Source organism: Arvicola amphibius, chromosome 1, assembly GCF_903992535.2.
Source record: "Arvicola amphibius chromosome 1, mArvAmp1.2, whole genome shotgun sequence".
Taxonomy (NCBI): Eukaryota; Metazoa; Chordata; class Mammalia; order Rodentia; family Cricetidae; genus Arvicola; species Arvicola amphibius.
In genome coordinates this window covers 31429047-31450993 of record NC_052047.1, presented here as the reverse complement: position 1 = coordinate 31450993, position 21947 = coordinate 31429047, and the positions used below count along the sequence as shown (strand labels likewise).

At 37.4% G+C, this 21947-nt stretch overlaps 1 protein-coding gene across 2 annotated transcripts in view; it reads left to right on the top strand.

Moving 5' to 3' along the window:
* Positions 1-21947, top strand: part of Gabrb1 (gamma-aminobutyric acid type A receptor subunit beta1) — a 389769-nt gene that overhangs the window by 131518 nt on the left and 236304 nt on the right. For both annotated transcript variants that reach the window (XM_038346557.1, XM_038346548.1), the window contains exon 4: positions 7164-7384. In XM_038346557.1, the coding sequence (XP_038202485.1) occupies positions 7164-7384 (221 nt within the window). The remainder of the gene's footprint in view (positions 1-7163; positions 7385-21947) is intronic.

Genomic DNA, 21947 nt, shown 5'->3' with positions numbered 1-21947 from the left:
ACTCACACCGGTCATAAAACTGGTGGCTCTCATGACACTCCACTCCCTCCTTATCCTTCCAACTTAATGTTGTTGTCAAGTGTTGCCTTAAAGATCCCATATATTTCCATTTCCTTCCTCCTCCTTACCTTCAGTGCTGTGTTAAATGACTGTTATTTGTTCTCTAGACTAATATAAGAGGTCATTAAACTAATATTTTTCTACTCAATAGTGTAGTTTCCTTACTACAGAGATGTAAGATAAGAAAAGCGAAATAATGTTCCCTGAGTTTCCCGAGTGCTTGAAGTGGAGGGAAATTCAGGCCATGAGCAGATTCTTTTAGTACTGGGAGATTAGAAGCTTGGAAATAAACAAGGCTAAGTCTCTCCACCTGGTCTATGTCCACCTCAAGTAAGGAATATACATTATTCAACTCTTTCTCCTTACCATCTGGCATAACTCTTTGATTACAGTAAACGGTCACAAGATATTAATGGATAGGAATTCATCATTCTACTTCAACTAAGAAAATTTGACATAGAAGTTTCTAGAAAATATTTCTTGCTTTAGACCTAATATGTTGGTATGTCTTATTATAGGAACAACCTTATTTGTACACCTGCTTGCCTAGATTGTAGAATGTAAAGCATGTTAGACTGTCACTGTATAGACCATAAATCTTATCATCCATTTTTAGAAATCTGATCTAGTGGTTAATGAAGATTTTAATAGCTTTAAAGAAAATAAATATTTATGGTTCATACAGGATATATTAAGTTATAATGTTAAGCCCCTGAAGTGGTGTCACCTCAGAGTTCTAGGTAGAGTTTCATGAAGTTCATGGCACATGAACCACAGCAGTCACACCACTGCCATACGTGTTACATGTGACTGATGTGACTCCCTTACCTGATTTTCATTTGAGGTAGGACTAACAATGTTAATAAAAATGCCTTTCTTTAAGTCACCAAGTTGGCTAATTCCAAGCATTTTCAGAGCACAACACAAGACTGACGAAATGTCTGGTTACCCAGATATAGAAACCAAATGGGGCTATTATTATTTCTGACACCAAGCTGTCACAACCAGCATTCTCTTCAGATATAGATAAAGGTATTCTGAAGGGTAAAATTTCTTTGACTTTAAAACTACAGATCTAGTATAGAAAGTTTCCTTTATTCCATGGTGGCAGGGGAAAGAGATTTTGTTCTATGAACTTCACGCTAGGCTACCATTGTTAAATTTTAATAAGCAAGAACATGCACTTTGCAAGGAGTAGTGATGGGAATGCATATATTTTAATGGTGTCTTAACAAAATATAGCTAAGGAATAAATATAAAAAGTGTATATTAATAGTTAAAATAGTATTTGATATGTGGAAGGAAGGACTGGACTGAGCTCCCAAAGTTCTGATGAGGAGCGATTGGAGAGAGATCATGAGAAAGAAAGTCAGAACCATGAGGGACGCGTTCACCCACTGAGACGGCAGGACAGAACTAATGGGAGACCACCAAGTCCACTTGGAATGGGACTGATGGAACATGCGACCAAATCGGACTCTCTGAGGGTGGCTGATGGTGGAGGCTGACCGAGGAGCCAAGGACAATGGTGATGGGCTTGGTCTCTACGACATGGACGGGCTCTGTGTGAGCCTTGTCAGTTCGGTTGCTCACCTTCCTGGACCTGGGGGGAGTTGGGAGGACCTTGGACTCAACATCGTGTAGAGAACCCTGATGGCTGTTTGGCCTCAAGAGGGAGGGAGTGGGGGTGTGGGTGGAGGGGAGGGGAAGGAAGGGGGAGGAGGAGGGGAGGAGATGGCAATTTTTAATAAAAATAAATAAACTGGAAAAAAACAAAAACAAAAAAAAGAAATCAACAGCAAATGTGGATGATACAAAGGAGAACGTTTTGCATGAGATGTGCTTAGCTACTGATAGGTACATTAATCACTGGGAGGTTCCATTGGAATGAAACCTTTAGTGGTTCACCTTTACTATAGCTAAAATTGACTTATCAGGCTATTTATTATTGAATTCACTTTTGTAGGACACAAGTGATGGATTTACCTTTTTTCCTATCAGTATAAAGTGAGCTGATTGTTACTACTTGGTCTCCAGATGACTCTCCTAGGTAGTTTTCTTCTTTTTGTTCAAAAGGAATTGTTTTGGTTAATAAGCCATACTAATCCCACACATGTGGACTTTATTTGAAAGTCATTTAACATCTGTGGTTCTCAGAATACTTCTACTTTATAAGTCAATTCGTAGGCATTTGGGATAACTTGATACTTCACTTGCCTAATATATATAGATATAGATATAGATATATACTATTTATGAAATTCTGATCTGGTCAGAATCACTATTCCTTTTTCTAGTTGGAAAAAATAAAAGATAGAGTCAGTACAGCCCAAGAAAAGTAAGATTAAATACGATCCAGTGAGATCATAAACATCTGAGAAAGTGCAGAACCAGAAAGAAGAAGAAAACCATTGTGCATCTGCTCATTCATCATCTAACAAACAATAAACTCTGCCTTTCAACTTTCTTTGTGTCCCCTTTTTATAGCCTGGCTTTATATAGCAATGCAGTCATAATTATGTGCCATGATCTCTGAACTCAGTCTCACTGAGCTTGTGTGATAGATATTTGCTCAGTGATAAATTCATTAAAGAGGATTCAGTTGTGTCTGTCTCTTTTACAAAAATCAGGCATATGCTCATTGTACACATGTGAAACTGATGATCAAATATAGCTCTCTAATCTCCATTCTTGAAGCTGGGAAAAAGTAGAGGCAATTGATGTGAGCTCATCTTGCATCAGCAGCTGGAGCTGTAGATAAGATGCTCTCCATCAGCAGTACTGTAGGTAGGATAGTCTCCATTAGTAGGGGTGGGGGTAATTCTCAGTTTTCTTAGGAGCTATAGGTAGGATATTCTCCATCAGCTGGAACTGTGGGTAGGATGGTATCCATCATGCTAGGATCAGCAGAAGTTGGAAGCAATCATGTACTGCTTCACTATAACCAACTGGTCAGAAAAAAAAAAAAAACAACCCTGAATTTGGAAAGAGCAGATCTCAGAGTTCAATTGATATGACTGTTCAATAAAGAACAGGGATTTGTATTTGGAACCTCTTATAATGTATATTAAAATAGATGAAAATATAAGGTGAACCAGAGCCTTGATTCTTTCTCAAAATACAGCTTTTCTTTTAGAACAGTTTGGAGAGGAAGAATTGTTTATGAAATTCTTTTGGATTCAGTATTACTAGATGTTAAAGCAATATTATTGTCTCTCCTAACATTGTCTGAAACATGTCTGCTGACAAAGGCAAGTAATAATTCACTCTCACTTTCAATTCCTGAAAAGTCTTCTTCGAATACCTTCTAGTAAAATGCATACGTCAGTATAACAAGATAGCAAATTACTAACCATCTTGCACTAGTATTCGTTAGCAAAAATTTTTGAACAGTATGTTGCAAGTGCAGATATTTCTGTAACCATGATGCAAGATTTTGAAGTGTTTAGTGATGCTAAAAGGAAAGCTATTTCATTGCAGGCAGGATATTCATTCTTGAAGAGGAACCACTATAAACATTTTGAAGCAGCTAATTCTTTGTGGTGGGGGCTGCGACATGCATAGCTGTACATTCAGAAGATATCTATCATCTCTCCACAGATGCTAGTACCATCAGCCAGTTGTCACAGTCAGATTTTTCTTGAGATGTTGCCAAAGGTATTTTGAAAAAGCAAAATCCTCATGACTTTAAAACCACAGATCTAAAACTAAATGTGTATTTTATTCTCCAGAAAGGAAAAAAGTCTTTAATACAATATCTTCCATGAATCCCCATTGAGTGTTGCTGATTTGATATGCTCTCCCTTTCAATGAATCAAATTCTCTTGTGCCTGAATTAGCTTGACCAATTTCATTAACAATCTCACACCCACTAATCCTATTAATTTGCTCAGTGTCAGAGAATGCCCTTTGGCCTGGAGTTTCTATCCACATCACATGTCCTAAGGATAGCCTGCATACTTCAGAAAGCCAGATGAATGCTTGCACTAGTGGCAGACTCATACCTGAAAGTAGAATTCTTTCACTGCTCTTGGCTAAGAAGCAAGAATTTCTTTCTGAAAGTTTTCAAAACTCTTTAGAGTACTTGCTCTCTGAATTACTGAAAACTTAATAGAAAAAAAGTGCAGTAAAACAAAGTACAAACATTCTTCTGTATTTCTTTTTCATCTAAAGGACCATAGACCCAGATATGGTTGTAGAGTTTGTCTTTTTTTTAATATAGTTGTATGTGTATTTTTAATATAGTTGTATGTGTATAGTTGTATAGGAAGAATAATGTATGTACAATAAATCTACAGCAAACAGTTTCTCAGATGATAAATCACAGCTCCTTTCCAAGACTAACAAACCAACCTCACAAGGTTCCTGCATTAACAAAAAAGTGGTGATGGATAGATCTCAGCCCAGAAGAGATTTTCATCATGTGTGCCATATCATAGAAAGAGAAGAAAACTCAGATGTTGCTGTACTTTAAGTCTGCCCATATAGTTCATCATGTTACTATGATCAATATCATCAAAAAAGGCTTTATTGGGATTATTAATATGACTTAGTGATATTTCTTTTTATCATAATTTCAGGCCCCAATTCAGGCTACTAAATTGAGAATGTTTAGAAGTACTAGATTTAAGGGGTGTTTGTTCTATCACTTGCATCTCATGTAGTATATCGGCATACAGAATTTTCCTTGGATTATTTCTTACTATAAATTGGGAATGCCACTGCTCTAATTTAGAGCCATGATGTAATTTTCATTCAATATTTTTTTTGTAAACCGAATGAGTTATGTGTAGTAAAACTCTCGCTAGATGCATATAGTTATTTCTCCATGGAAAATAAAACAGCCTCCAAAGATGGAAAGGAGAGAGGCCACAAAAACACATATATATGCATACATGAACACACACAAATATTCACACATAGGCACACATATATACACCTTCATAAAGGTTACTCATTTATATTATTTTATGCCTGCATTAATTTATTGTTTCAACTCAATTTTGTTTACTTACAAGATATATTTTAATTAAATCACTCAATTGATGTGGGAGAGTCTTCTGTTTGTGCTGATTTCAATAAAGAAACTGCCTTGGCCCATTTGATTGGCCAGCCCTTAGGTGGGCGGAGTAGACAGAACAGGAAGAAAGAAGTGAGGTAGATGGCTCAGTCAGATGCTACGCCTCTCTTAAGTTAGTCAGACTGCCATGCCTCTGCTCAGAGAGAGATGCAATGAAGCTCCAGCCCAAGATGGATGTACGCTAGAAACTTCCTGGTAAGGCACCACTTTGTGGTGCTACACAGATTATTAGATATGGGTTAGTCAAGATGTGAGTAAGAGGCTGAAACTAATGGGTCAGGCAGTGTTTAAATGAATACAATTTGTGTGTTGTTATTTCGGGGCATAAGCTAGCAGGCAGCCAGGAGCAGGGCAGGGCGAAAAGCAGGCCTGCCCAAAGCCCTCACTACACTCAATGATATATAAATTGGAAATTATTATATATATATTTATCCTGTTTGACATGATTTTTAATTAAATTTATTTTACATCCTAACTGCAGTTTACCCTCCCTCCTTTCCTTCCATCCCCTCCCCTTCCTTTCCTGAACGCCATTCCCTCCATCCACTCCTCCTCTGTTTCTGTTCAGAAAGGGGCAGGCCTCCCATGGGTATCAGCAAAGTAGGTATAGCAATTGCAGTAGGACTAAATAACTCGCCTTTTATTTAGCTTGGCAAAAGCTAGCCAAACAACTAGGGACAGCCCCTGCTTTCACTGTTAGGAGTCCTACAAGTAGATCAAGCTACATGCAGAGAGCCTAGGTCAGTCCCATCCAGGCTCCTTGGTTGTTGGTTCAGACTCTGTGAGCGCCTCTAAGCCCGGATTATTTGATTTTGTGAGTTTTCTTGCGATGCGCTTGACCCACTCTAGCTCCTAAATCCTCCCTCTCTTCAGCAGGATTCCCTGAGCTCAACACAATGTTTTTAAAATTCTGCATATTTCAAAGTTGATAAACTTAGTTATTAATATACTTCACCTACCTATGCTTTCTTGATGAGAGATCTGTTTCCTTCATTTTCAAGACTATGCCTTTTTGCACTTCAAGATAATACCCTAAAACTTTACTTATTGGACAGATTTATTGGAGTCAGGAAACAATAGCTAAAGCACTATGGTAATGATCACCATCCTTCTCTTGCAGTTTATTATATATATGAAGTGCAGATATTTCTGTCACTTATTGCTGGAGAAAAATGTCCTCAGGTCTTCTCATTGTAAGCCTTTGCAGAAACCAGGAAAGCGTACTATTAAATATTAAACCAGATCTGAACTTAATGCTATTCTTTACAAGAATCAGTGATAACATAAGAAGGAAACTTGATCATTTGTACCATTGGCATTGGTCTTCAGGCATACAATTTTCTTTGTCTATATATAAACTATAACAGCTTTTCAAAAATCACTGCAGTTAGAAAAATATATTCTTTTTAAAGAACACCCACTTTAAGTTAATACAGAGCTAATGATCCACCATGAGATAAAGCTGGAAGTATGATATCGAGGGGTGAATATTTTCACTGGGTCTCTTGAAAGGTTTTTCCTATGATATTGTTGCCTTAAAATTTAATGTTAAAATCAAGTTCCATGTATTTGTTCTGTCTTGATGAGCTACTCATATGCCTTCAGGCACTGCTCCAGGACTTCTAGTATATTTACATGTTATATTGTGTTGCTCTATGCTTGGAGTATAAATTTCATTGTATTCAAATGTATCTCGGGTAACATGGGAAGGGACTCTAAGTATCCACAACACCACATTTACAGGTTATTCTTATAAAATTTATTTCGCCGTTTATTAGTGTGTAGGCATTTGATGTTGTGCTGGGGAGCATGGCACAGATGTGTAGGTGAAAAGAAAACTTTGTGGAGTCAATTCTTGTCTTCCATATTTACATGAGCTCCAGGGAATGAACTCAGCCTTTCAAGTTTGTGCTATAAGCTTGCTTACCCTCTGGGCTTTCTTGCTGACCCTGCGTGCTTGGATTCTCAACAAATGATCTGTAATGCTGATGGTGATAAAATTCCTTTTTGTTTTCTTTCACAGGATTATACACTTACCATGTATTTCCAGCAGTCTTGGAAGGACAAGAGGCTTTCATATTCTGGAATCCCATTAAACCTGACCCTTGACAACAGGGTAGCTGACCAACTCTGGGTACCAGACACCTACTTTCTCAATGATAAGAAATCATTTGTGCATGGGGTCACAGTGAAAAACCGAATGATAAGGCTGCATCCTGATGGAACTGTCCTCTATGGGCTACGGTAAATACTTTCCTATTGCCTTGCTTTATGTCATTGCTTTGTTTCCTAGTTTTAAAAATAGGCAGAAGGGAGAGAAGCCAGGAAGAAAGCGGCTTACGTGCATAGTTAACATATCTTTGGACAGAAAAATCTTGGGGTCTATTTGAGCTGAATGTAGGTAACTTTGCCCATCAAGGGTAGGTGAAAAGTTTAATTAAACTAGAGCTTATTTATTTAGGTATCATTTGTTGAAAAAGAATTTTCCTCCTTGTATTGTGCTGATAACATTGATAAAATACACAGGGTTTTTCTATACACTAAGCTGTGTCCCACTGTTCTATTTATTTAATCCTTCACAGGGTCATTCTCTTAATTCAGCTGACTCTAAGTGAAGTCATGAAAGCAAAGTGTGTATGTCTTTTAATCTTATATTTATATTTCAAGTTGTTTGAAATTTTACATTCTTCATAATGTTGCTATAAATTTTAGAACCAGCTTATCTCATCTGCCACATAAAGCCGCTAATTCTATTATGGAGAATTGCTGAGTCAATTGATTAGTACAGGTAAAATTAACATCAGAAAATTATAAAGTTTTACAACTCATGAATATGATATATCTTCATTTCTTTGGGCTATCAGCTACTTATATCAGCTCCTTTCTGTATCACAGTGTGTTGTGTTTATGCCTCAAGTAAAAAGGTAATATTGTCTTTGACTTAGGTCAGCAATGTTTTACACCATAATAGATTTTTCATTTTATTTTTCTTGTTTACTGAGTCATAAAGAAGTTATAGATGTCTATTATTATTTGGTGTATAGTTAAAAGCTTAATAATTAAAATATTAAAGTATATTTCAAAATTTACTTCTACTTTTACCAAAACTGTAACTAAATTGTGACTTGTTTAAAGCTTTGGTCTCGCCTTGGTAAGTCCTTTTAGAGTCAAAGGGTTAGAAAAAGTGATAGACTATCACCAGTGGTTTGTTGGGGAATACAAATGTAGATATATGCTTGATAACAATGAAGGTCAAAGTTCCAGTTTAGAGCTTTACTTCGGGCATTTTAGAAATTATTGGCAGCATCTAAGAATGGGAATTACATCATGAAAAACAACGCTGGAGAAGTATGGAGTTGAGCACACATCAATCTGCAGTTTGAAATGCTGTGCTCTGGACATGCTGCAACTGCTGTGCATGTGTGTTCACAACAGACACAATCAAGACAGCTAAAAAAAAAAAAAAAAAAAAACAAACCTGTAACCTGTCGGGGAGAATCTCTAGACCTTACCCCTGGCTGGGAACTATGGCTCACTGATGTCTTCTGAAGAAAGGAAGGTCACTTTCCTTTGGAAGTGTGGCCACCAGTAGAGTTCCTACACCTCAGTGGATGATGCCATACCCATATAAAAGTTTAAAGGAGGATGTGAAATTGAAAGGAAGATGTGATGGGTGGGGCTTAGAGGAATTAGGAAGACATGTGAGGGAATGATATGATGAAGATGCATTGTATAAATGTATTACACTTTCAACTAACAAATAAAAAAAGAAAATTGAGACACAAAAGGCCTAGAGTTTGTCTAAGGTCACCGAGAATCAGTGGCTGATTTAGGATCAAAGTTCAGGTATCCTGTCTCTCAAATCTTAGTTTATCAGTTCTATTCCCATTCAAATATACCTTAGTAGTAAATATTTCCTTCCAAGTTATACAACTCTGCTTTCTACTCTTCAGAAACAAGCCAAACCTGTGTAGATTTTAGCTTGTGAACAGAATAAGTGACCATCTAGAGAGAAACACAAACTAGGCATCCATTGCAGAAATGCCAATCTCTTTATGGAGCACTTTTTATCCTTAAGGGACTCATCTCTGCTCTACTATATCCCCTTTCTTCTTTTCTGCTCTTTCCTCTTCCTTGATTTTTCTTTCGTCGGAAGCTGTTATCACCCTAAAGATGAAAAATACAACAGAGACTGGGTGATATCTGAAGCTAGAGGGTAGAAGTTGGGCTTGACTCTCACAACTTTATGATTGCTTAACCTTGAAAAAAGTATACAAATTTGGTGAGCATAAGTGTTATCATCTACAGTCAGGGCTTAATACCCCCTAACTCATTATTGAGAAGATATTAAAAAATGATTAATATGAGATTGAGTACATAGAATGTTCTGAGTCATAGTTCTCTAAATTGTACTTCATCAGATATTAGAAACTTGTCTGCTGATTGGCTCTCTAATTCCTGGAGCTGCTAATAATTAGAACACATATGCAGTTGTCCAACTAAGAAAACATTCAATTGAGTGTTCCATATGTAAATCTATTTACTATTCTGACCCTGAGAATGGTTTTCCAGAAGTCAAGGTGTAGAAGGAGCGGCGGGACTGTGTCCCACCACCAGGCTAGCTTTACCCAAAATAATTACACGGAAACTGTATTCATTTAAATACAGCCTGGCCCCTGGCACGTTATCTGTAGCTTCTTATTGGTTGATTCTCATATCTTGCTTTAACCCATATTTAGTAATTTATATAGCACCACAAGGGGTGGCTTACCAGGAGAGATCTTAACCTGCCTCCATCTCGGAGAGGAGAAGCATGGCGACTCACTAAGGTGACTGCCTGAAGCGTCTCCCCTCTCTTTCCCACAATTCTGTTCTGTCTACTCCGCCTACTTAATTTTCTGTCTCTTAAAGGGCCAAGGCAGTTTCTTTATTAATAAATGAAAGTAACACATAGACACTCCTCCATCATCAAGGAAGGGGGATTCTTGCTGTGGCAGAGCAAGCAGCATCTGGAATGAAGAGCCAAGGGACTCTCAGCTTGACCAGTCCTGGTCTCCTAGTCAGTCATTTCCACTTCTTGGATTTCCATCGCATGTCATTTATCTTCCTATCTTTAATCCTGTTCACTTTAATTCCTCAGATGTAACATTTCCTACTTGTAAAAAAAATGAAGATCTGCCTGTTCTTTTAAAAGCCTTTCAAAAGAATAGCTATCATTTATCATTCTTAAGCACACAAAGCAGAACTTCCTTATCATATAACATATGCTTTGGCATCTTTAGAACTACAAAGTACTTACTTTAGACATGAGTAATTGAGAAAATGATACTGATGGCTTTATCCATTTTCATAAGTCCAGTTAATAGTCATTGTGAATGGGCCCATATATTAACAAGTAATTTTAGCAGTAATTGGATTGATGTGGCCAAAGCCCCTCTAGCCAACTTTACCATGACCATAAAACAACATTTTTAAATTAAATATAATTTTCTGTATTCAAATTCAATATGAGATGCTATTTTTAAGTTATATGAAATTACAAGATGTTTTGAAACTATTCTAAGTCAGATTTTACAGTTCCCTACCCTGTAATAACAGAATGGCATCTGATATAGAATAATATTGAGTAACTAGGCTACTATACAACAGGTCTCTAGCTTACCAATCCTTATGCTTTTTGCTCTTGAGTGACCTCTACTGTGACAAAATGCATTATTTTAAGGGGCAACCCTGGCACCACTATTATATTTTCAACCATGAGACTCATATCCGCTAAAAACTGGCAAAATCGTTTATTTTCGTAGCAAGTCCTTCAATATCACATATCAGGTCCTTAAGATTCCCTTTCCTACCCAGACAGTGGTAGTGCACACCTTTAATCCCAATACTCAGGAGGCAGAGGCAGGAAGATATCTGTGAGTTTGAGACCAGCCTGGGCTACAGAGTGAATACCAGAACAGGCTCCAAAACTACACAGAGAAACTCCGGCTAGATAGATAGATAGATAGATAGATAGATAGATAGATAGATAGATAGATAGATAAATTTCTCTTCATTTCCTCCTTCTTTGCATTGCATTTTATTCTGAGAAAATCTTCCTCATTTTTTTCTAGGCTAATGTCTTAACAATAGCATCTAAGCTTACTATTGTATGGTCTCCAAACTCCACATCCTGTTTTGCTTGCATCTTCAGACCTTTGTCTTTTTTGATTTCTTAGCCATGATTTTCTCTTTGAGTTCCACTCTTCTCACAACCTTGGTTTCCTCTCTTTCATCGCTACTCACTCCTCAGTCCTCATCAGCAAAGGTCCTACCAATGCTATAGCTTAAGCAGCTATGCCTATAGCTAGCTACCAAAGCCCTCGCTCACTCTCTGCTTGACTTCTTTCAATGATGTCATGATGACCAGTCCTACTTGAGGGTTTATCTTTTGTCTCTATGTGTGCTACAGCAGTCATTCCAAGTTTCACCTGCTCACTGAATTGAACAACAGTAAGTTGTAACTTAGATAATAAAACCCAATATAGGTAAGTTCAACAGAATCACTATATATGGGCTGCCCATGCATGCTTCACCATTGCCAGGGCATAAATTTCAATTTCATTTTCAAGTATCTAAGTAGCAAGTTTCACGTTAAGTTTTGTAAATGGGTACCCAGTATCTGAACCTGAATTCTCCGCCTTTCTACCTGACATGCTACTTATTTCATGTCATTTGTTTTTCTTCCAAATCAACATACCCTCTTGTCCCAGGTAATAGCAAACCCATCAGTGTCCTGGTAAATCCAAACAAACTACAAGGCATCTCCACCCCTGAGACCTAATCTGGTGATTCTAACCTATGCTGTTTAACCATCTTTCCTGCTTACAAACCGTTTTTTTTTTTTTTCATCTAAATTAACAGCTTCACCCACTACCTATCATGCCTTGGCCAATTTTATTTCTCAACATTTATGCTTATTTATCCTGTTATCAGTAGTTTTCCTAATATAAGTCCCTCCCCCAGAAAATTAGTGACTTCAAATTCTCTATCTCTTCTCTCTCTGAAATTCAAGAGCCTCTAGTTGCTTTTCTAAATTCCTCTAAGAGATTTCCAATTAAACTATGTACTGAATATTGAAAAAAATAAAAACGTCTTCTGGAAATTATACCTTAACAGGGCAGCATATATGCACATTACTGCAACTCCACTGCTTTGTTGACAGCCCCCTCCTCTTGTATAGACAGACAGCACCTCCTCTTCCTCACATAGCCTCGCTCTGTTTGTCTGTGTCCCCTTTTCCCTGCTTCATGCAGGCATCAATCTTTTCCCGTGGCAACTCTTTCCCATTTTCCGTCTTTGTATTGAAATACCCTCTAAATTTCTTCCATGATGAAAATCACATTATCCCTAGCCCAGTGGAAAACTGTCATTTCCTAGAGATCACAATTTAATCCCACAAAGACCCCTGGGTTCAACTCTTTTATGCCACTTTCACTTTTGATGTCTTAGAGCTGATTGCTTTTTATGTAAATTGATTTTTTTTAAAAAAAAGTGTAATTATTGAAAATATACACTGTATTTCCCCAACCTCTTTCCAACTGAATGATTTCCCAGTAAATGTTTGTAAAAGCAACGTTAATATGTGCAGAGTGCACTTACCTGACTCATAGTCATCGGCTGCCGTCTTTCTTTTATCTAAATGATGGCTTTTAAGCAAAGAGTGATTATTGCTATTAGTGACCAGATGTATTCTGTCTCTTATGCAAACACCATCCAGATGGCTGCACATACTAGCTCTCTCCAAGCCTATACATTTGGGGGCTCAAAGACTGTTGGTATTTTCCTTAAAATATGGCAGGCACGGAATAATTTAATTATTTAAAGATGTTTAGTGGAGTATTTAACCTCCCAAGAATGCCTCCTCCTCCTTTTGTTTTCCTCCTTTAACTCAGCCAGTGTTGTCCTTTTATTATTTTACAGTGCTTCTTCCTCTGTCGTCTACTAAAAGTGAGTCCAGGGCCAGATTAGTTTAAGAATCTGTGAAAACTTCCATAGATGAATGGGTAGCTCCTTCATAGTAAGACTCAGTGTGTGTATTTAGGAGTCTACACATCTTCTTAGCATGCACAGAGGAAACTGCATATACCACATCATTTTAATTAATCTTTATAGGTATTCTGTCATAAGATTTATCTATAACCATGTATAAATACTTGAAACTGTGCTATAGCCCAGCCCTTTACCTGGTACTCCACTTACTTAACTGTTACGTTGGCCCTATGAGCTATACATATTAAGAAACTAATTCTGTAAATACTAGTATAGGAAGATCCAAAGTTGCCCAGTCTCGTTATTTATTGTCTCATAAGTGGTTTTTAAACATAAAGCAAAGAAATCACAATCCCAGAGAGCCCTAACAGAGACATACATATATCTAATCTACACGTGAAGTAGAGAAAGACAAGATCTCCTGAGTAAGTTGGGAGCATGGGGACCTTGGGAGAAGGTTGAAGGAGAGGGGAGAGTCAGGGAGAGGAGCAAAGAACTTGATAAAAACAAAAATAATTTAAGTGTGAAGGTATTTGCTTGCACATTTGTTTATGCATCGCATGCTTACCTGGTGTCTGTGGAAGTCACAAAATGGTGTTGGATCACCAGAGGCTGGAATTAAGCTGCAGCCTCTAATTTAATTCAGTACTCTAACCAGTCAGGAATCTCTCCAGCCCCTACTTGTTCATTTTAAAAGTAGGCCAACAAGAATACATGTTTTATTTGGTTAATGTATTGTCAAAAACTTCACATTTCATTTAATTAATGGAGTGTCAAAAACTTTATAGATTCCTGGCTTCTTATTTAATGCCTTTATAAATAATATCTTGTTGAGACCGTGTTTTTTTTTTTCTTTTGGTCCTCCCATTCCCTGCTGTGTTCCTATCTGAGCTTAATGGCATATAGATTCATTATCTGTGCTACTGTGGTTGGGCAGGAACACTTCATCACTTGTGTAGTCTATTTATACCAAGAGAGCCAAAGCCCAGCATTATTTCTTTATTATGATACGAGAACTAAACTGATGATCTATCCACTGCAATAATTCCTCATTTTAACCTCCTCAGGCTACCAGGAGATTACAAGATTGCAGGGCTACTGTAACAAGGAACCAAAAACTGGGTAGCTTCTAAAACAGAATTTGATTGGCTCATAATTTAGGTTTGGAACAATCAGCATGTTGGTAGGGCTGGCTTCTTTGGAGAGCTGAAAAGATGGCCTAGTCAAGGGCGCTCTTCTTGTGTACAGGGATGTCATCTCCAAGACCTCACAGTCTCTCTATGTGTATATGTGTCCAAATTTCTCCCTTCATTAGGGTACCAGTCGTTTGAATTAGTTACTTCTTTAAAGATTTCATGCTTGGTACAGTTATATACTAGGCTTAGCGTTTCAATGTATGAATTTGGGGTTAGCCAATAATTTTAGTTACCCTGATAATTGTTTTGTCTCAATCAACTTCAAATTAACAAAATAGCAGCATTACATTGTCCCGTCCTCATTTATTAACTAGATCATTCGCTAAAGAATTTTCCTTCATCGGCCATTACTTATCTCAAGGAGTACTGCACGAAATATCAACACAAACTAAGGTCCCTTATTTATCGCTGAAAAAATAGATGGGGATTGGTGAAACACTGTTCACAGCAATGTTATAATTTGTAAAATAGTTTCAAACCCCAGGAAGTACACATAAACTCAAGTTATCAGAATGGAGAGATAGGATGACTCTCCCCTCCAGTATCAGGACTGTCAGGATGTCCCATACATACACACTAATATCAAATTTACTCTAGAAATTGCCGTCCTCAATGTGTTTATTCTCTCTCTCTCTCCCTCTCTCTCTCTCTCTCTCTCCCTCCCTCCCTCCCTCCCTCTCTCCCTCTCTCTCCCTCTCTCTCTCTCTCTCTCTCTCTCTCTCTCTCTCTCTCTCTCTCTCTCTCTCTCTCTGATTTTTTTTGTTTTTCAAGACAGGGTTTCTCTGTTGCTTTGGAGCATGTCCTGGAACTAGCTCTTGTAGACCAGGCTAGCTTCAAACTCACAGAGATCCGCCTGCCTCTGTCTCCTGAGTACTGAGATTAAAGGCATGTACCACGGCCCAGCTGTGTTTATTCTCTTCAAGGAGTAGAATCAGTTGCTTTTCTGTAACTTGTCAAATTTCACAAGTTGTTATCCTGGCATCTCCAAGTGTGACCTCTGAGGTTTTCCACTGCGCTCCTAGTATGTGTGTATGCTTATCATTAAGAAGTCAGAGGCTGTGACAGCTGTGTGTTGCTGTTCACTGTAGCTGTTAGTTAAAATTCTAACTTTTTAAAAGAATATTTCTTTTTTTTGCTGATTTTAGTTCTTTAAAATCTGCTACTGGTTGACCTGAACAGTCTTGAAGTTTATCTTCTAAAGCATCTGTTTGTTCCTAGTCCAGAAATGGGAGAAAATCACAACTGTGCACTGATGGCTCTAATTCAGATTCAAAATGCAGGGCATTAACTTTTTGAATTTTTATCTTCTTCTCTTTCCCATAAAATATTTGTTCCTAATGATACCTAAAAGATAATTTGCATATATATGTTTATATATGTATATATATTGTGTATGCTTGTGTTAAATGTGTATACATATGCATGTTTGTTTAAGAGAACTAGGCTATAATTTATGAGGAGCATATAGGTGAATTAGTATGTATTAATTTCATTTTCATAGATTCCGCTTGATTAAGCTATAATTTTTCTTCATTTTGCATTTTTTAATTATTTCTTTTATTTTTGAGATTATAAAATAATTGTTTCATCTTCCCTCCCTTTAAACCCTCCTATACTCCACTCCTTGCTGTCTTTCAAATCATGGCCTCTTTTGTCATTACATGTGTGTGTATATGTGTGTGTGTGTGTGTGTGTGTGTGTATTTCTAAACAAATAAGTACAACTTGCTCAATCTCATATGTATGTTTTCAGGGCTGACCATGTGATATTGGATAACTAATTGCTGTGCTCTTCTTGGGGAAGACTATTTCTCCTGCTCTTCGCACTCATTAGTGGTCTGTAGTTCCTTGTGTAGCACTGAGACCTCCTGGACTCCCCACTTCCACCATTTCTGTTTATTTTATTATGTCTATTGTTGTTCTGGTTCAGCTCATGTCTAGGCAGTCACATTGATGAGACTTTATTGATATAGCTTCTGACATTCCCAGGAGACACAATCTCACAGCAAACTCTCTCTTCCTCTGACTTTTATAACCTTTCTTATAAATTGTTTTTCTTGTGCTATATAATATATTCTTTTCTGCTGCCCTCCCTTCCTTTCCCATCCCCTTCTGCGATCTTCCATCATCCCCATGCTCCCAGTTTACTCAGGAGATCTTGTCTTGTTCTACTTCCCATGTAGATTAGTGATGTGGGATTCCCTGCTGTATGCTGTGATTACCACTAATGAATAAAGAAGCTTCTTTGGACCTATAGCAGGGCAGAACTTAGCTAGGTAAGGAAAACTAAACTGGATGTTGGAAGAAATGAAGTGGAGTCAGAGAGAAGCCATGTAGCCCCGCCAGAGACAAACGCTGGAACCTTGCTGGTAGGCCATGAACCTCGTGGTAAAATATAAAATAATGGAGATGGGATAAATTAAGATGTAAAAGTTAGCCAATAAGGAGCTAGAAAAAGCTAGAGCTAATGGGCTAAGCAGTAATTTAAATAATATAGTTTCCTTTTGGCCAGAAAATGAACAAGTGACTTTCTTACAACAGATTAGATCCATGTATGTCTGTCTTAGAGTCCTCTTTGTTGTTTAGGTTCTCTGTGATTGTGAATTGTAGGCTGGTTTTTCTTTGCTTTATGTCTGAAAGCTACTTATGAATGAGTACATCTTATATTTCTTTCCCCTACTTCTTCTGCAATAATCCCTGAGACTTAGGTGTGGGAGCTGTATTGTAGATATATCAGTTTGGACTGAACACCATAACTCTGGGTTTGGGTTGTTTATGGTATTTCCATAACGGTCCCTGTCTGCTATAAAGAGAAATTTTCTTAATGAGAGGTCAAGACTGTACTTATCTGAGAAAGTCATAAAAAATCATGATATTTCTGGGAAATGGTGGTACACACCTTTAATCCCAGCACTCGGGAGGCAAAGGCAGGTGTATCTCTGTGAGTTCAAGGTCAGCCTAGTCTACCAAGTGAGTTCTGGGACAGAAAAAGCTACACAAAAAATTCTGTTTCGTGAAGCCAAACCAAACCAAAACAAAGAGTCATGATATTAACTATCTACCTAGAAAACATTTATAGTACATGTAATTTGGTGTATGAAGCTACATATATAGTTAAATAAAAATTTAACATCTGGGCTGAAATGTTCCCATTAAGAGCCAAAGACCATCTAACAAAAACCCTAGTACAAGATTGAAAAGCCCTCTTTTGAGTTGTTGGTCAGGGTTTTCCAAGAGAATCCCAGAACATATTTGTGATTGCTATTAGCTTTGTTTGCTCTCCACAGGAGAAACTTAAGATTGCTGAAGATTCCATGTACTCAGAAGCAGGCCCAGAGACCTGAGCTGGAACTAACCTAACCCCTGTCTCCATGAAGACTAGCATTCATGGTGCCTAAAAGCACCATACAAGTTCCAAATGAGGAAAGTAACCCAAATGCCTACCCAGCTGTGATACCCATGAATCACATGGCATCACAAAATAAGCCTAAGCGTGCAGTAGTGGCACCTCTATCTTGGTGGTAACCAGTGGCTCTGTCATTGGATTTAAGACCCACTCAACAAGAGGAAAACCATGCCTAATTCTGGAAATCTCGCCAATTACCCAGGGCTAGTGAAACATGGATTTTAGAGAACCTATGGATCCACTTTACTAAACCAGAATAATCCATAACTATACTCTAAATATGTGTATATGAGTGTAGTCATTTTGTTTTTTTAATTCAATTTAAATTTGTTTTGTAATAGACAATGTATTTACACGGATCAAAATGCAAACTATAAAACAAGAGAAAACCTGCTTGTTGCTTCCACTTCCCTCTATTGTATCCTTGCCTCTTAGATATGAGCATTTTCATTTGCTAGATATTTCTCTTCATTTTTATGGATTTATGTGGATGTTCTTTTCCTTACTTTGGAAGATATCATTGTACATAAATTGCTCTGCTTCTTTAAGCCAGTTTTGCAAAATACCTATAAATGTTGAAAGCAGTGTTGAACCTGTCTTCTCCTGCCGTCATTCTTATTCTTAGCCCCTACTTAAAGCCCCTTACTCTCCTACATACAACATTTTTTAAAGATTATTTGTATTTGTTTGTCGGTGTTTATAATATGTACAGTGACTTTATTGTTTTCAATTATAAAAATAAAAGTAATTGCAGAAGGTACACAAAATAAATAGAAATAACTCTCTCAAGATTGTGAAGATTCTCAACTATATGAAATTTTGTTATGTCTTCCAAAAATAGCAATGAATCCATGTTCCAAAATGAATGTTCTAAGCTTCAGACATCAGAAATGAGGCTATTGTTCACCAGAAGCCTGTGACCTGGTGCAGACCTTGAGAACTCGCCTACCGTATTTGTACCACTAGCTCTACTCCAAATTGATTTTTTGATACTCTTGGCAGTGTCTAACCATGGGTTGTGTGTGAGAACAAAATCAATGACTACACTTATATTGACTGTAAGGGAAAGATACAGTTTCTCACATTCCTTTGGAGGATGAGCTTATCTTGTCTTGGTCTTTATGGTAAAGCAACTAAAAAGCAGAGGCAATTATCTTGATAATACAGATCCCAAAACATAAAAATGTTTAGATGCCTCTATTGATTTCCAGAGCAGTTTGGAGGTCCTAAATGTTTCATATTCTCTTCATATTGATTGTAGACCCTGAAAACTGTTCTGTCTCCTAAAACTTGGCCCACACAGAGCTGTTATGATTGCATTAAAAAGCTCTTTGGCAGCTGGCAGGGAGCTCGCTGAGGCATACACTAAGCGACAGTGCTGTAGAGTTGAATGCAAAGAATGGATATGTGGGCTGATGTGGTGTTTTTGCAGAAGGCTGGCTGATATTGACAAATGTGCTTCGTAAGAGAGAGAAGCTTGTTGTTTTGAGTGGAAGAAAAAGAAAACAGACGAGGCATAAACAACAGGTAGATAAGGAATGCTTGGAAACGCTCCTTGCAATTCCCACTAAAGGGCAGGCTTGGTATGCCTCTCACTGTTTAGTGGCCTTATGTCCTATAACTTCATCAGTCAAATACAGAGAAAGCCATTTAAAATGGTTTCCAATGAAATCACTGCTATATTTGCCTGTTTGTTATTTTTAATGAATAAGTAATTATATGAATGTTTATGATTAAATGATGCTTCTTAAGCTCTTCTTTCTCATAAATATAGCATTGTGACTAATTTTAATGCTGAATAGGCCATTTATATATTTATGCATTAGTAATAGCAATAGTAATAGCTATTGTGTGACCATGTGGTCTGTGGAAGTGTCATTATGATTAATGCCCTGTAATTAAGATAGAATATTAAGTACAAGCAATGACCAAATAGTATTTTAAAATATATCTCAAATTCATAAGCTTGGTTAGGTGTCCTGTGGGAGAACAGCAAATGAGAACCATTAGAATGAAGGAAAGAATGAGAAAAAGAATGAAAGAGGAGGAAGTTGGAAGTAAGGAAAGAGAGGGAGAAAGAAGGGAGGTTAAGGAGGAAAGGATCAGGAGAAGGGATCCTAATTTCTTCCAGATGTGAAGTTCAGCTCCTTCTTATATTGTAAAAGACGTCAACTGTCAAGAAGAGTTACTAGTCTATAACCATGTGCTGAAGTAAGTGTGTGTGTGTGTGTGTGTGTGTGTGTGTGTGTGTGTGTGTGTACACATACGTGCTCAGGAGCCCACAGAAGTCAGAGCTGTAGGAGTCACTGTACCTGAGCTACCAGACATGGGTGTTGAGAACTGACCTCGAGTCATCTGCATAAACACACGCGCTCCTAACCTCTGAGATATCTTTCCAGCCTCTCTTGTGTGAAATCTTAAAAGCAATTTTCTCCAAAACCCTTAACTTTTCCATGAAGGCCTCCTACAAAACTTCCATCCTTTTTGTCCCAACTACATACCATCTATAAATATTGATACATTTTACTTGCACATGTGTATGTATGAATACATATAAATATTTTAATGTAATTTTATTATCTTTGTATTTCAAAAAACATTATATTTATGTAGATGTTGAGTTAATTAAAAATTAAAATGCTTTGTTTACAATAATCATTTTTTGTCTGTAGACTTGAGATAGCAGTTTGATGGGTACATTAAGGATAAACAGATTAATGGCAGCAAAAAAATTATATCCATTAGCATATAGTAAGGATCAAAGGACCATTTGTTTATCATATAAGATATGTAATGTGCATTATGCTTATAACAAGCATATGCTGTTCACATACTCATCAGCATTAAAATAAAAACTTAATTTCTCTTTGCAAACCCATTGAGTCACCAAGTTAAAACTAGGCTCCATTCCATGCTATGTTGTAGGTCTCAGATTGTGAAATGATAACCCGAGGAGCCATAGTTCTTTTGCATTGTAATTTACCTTCTATTTTTGTATATCAAATGCAAGCCATAGGGTGTTTCTCAAATATAAAATTCCATTGCAGATTTTATATTAGATATAATATTATACCCGGTATGTCATTTTCCATTTTCAGTACTTTAAAGGCTTGTAATACAACATAATACAACATCAAGCATTACAATGTCTATATGTGAAGGAGGCTCTGCTTTTTCATCAGCAACATTCTTATGGATTTTTTCAGCCATTATGGAAGCAGAAATTTATGTCAGCCTAAAACAGAGATGCCACAAAAGACCTCTGGAAGGCAATGTGCGGTGAAAATGCAATAAAAAAAATCCTTTCAGGCGAGAGTTTGAGCTGACTCACTTTTGCAAGTCAATCCAGGTATTCTGGTCAGTCAGTGGAGGGTCTTTACAGTACCTAACATTGTCTTTCTATACGTAAAAGAAGGAATGGGGAAATCAGAACCACATTTATTGGAATGAGCACCTTGGTTCTCCAGAGGATTTAAGCCTACAGATCATATTCGGAGAGGATAAAAATGTTTTCCAGTGTAACTTTCTCTTTTTGGTCTCTACTTGGGAACATGGAATGCTGTGTTCAAATAAAGTGTGCTGGTCCTCCAGAGCACAGACAGTTACACTGAAGAACAATCCACTCAGCAGGCACTGAGTCTGGACTAGGAGGAACTGCTTCTCCACACCTCCCAGGAAAAAGTCATGGTTTTCCTCTCCTACATCTTTTTTTTTTTGTTATTTTTAATAAAGATAGGATGCAACCCATTATCCAGCATCTAATAAAATTGCAATGAACTGGAGCTGAAAGAATTGACTAACCTATTTCCGTATAATTGCAAAGAAGTGACTTGCTCCTTTTCAGTGCTTTTGACAAAGGAAAAAGGTATAATAATGGCAAATAATTACCCTGTAAGGCATATTTTAAAGAGGGCAGATGCATCCAAATCCAGATCTCTGTTTTGAGCTTCTTGCATGCAGCTGCTGGTCAACTTCTCTACGTGGATGTCTACAGACATTTTAATAACTGTATTCCCCCGCCCCCCCCCCCCAAACAAAGCTCCTTGGCTTCTCCCAAGGAGTATTTCCCACAGTTCTTGTTCCTTCCGTTTTTTCTATCTAAGCATTCTAAAAGCTCAGTGGCTGCTGTATTTGTTTCACAAACTGTTCAAACTACAAGTAAGTGTGTTGTTTGC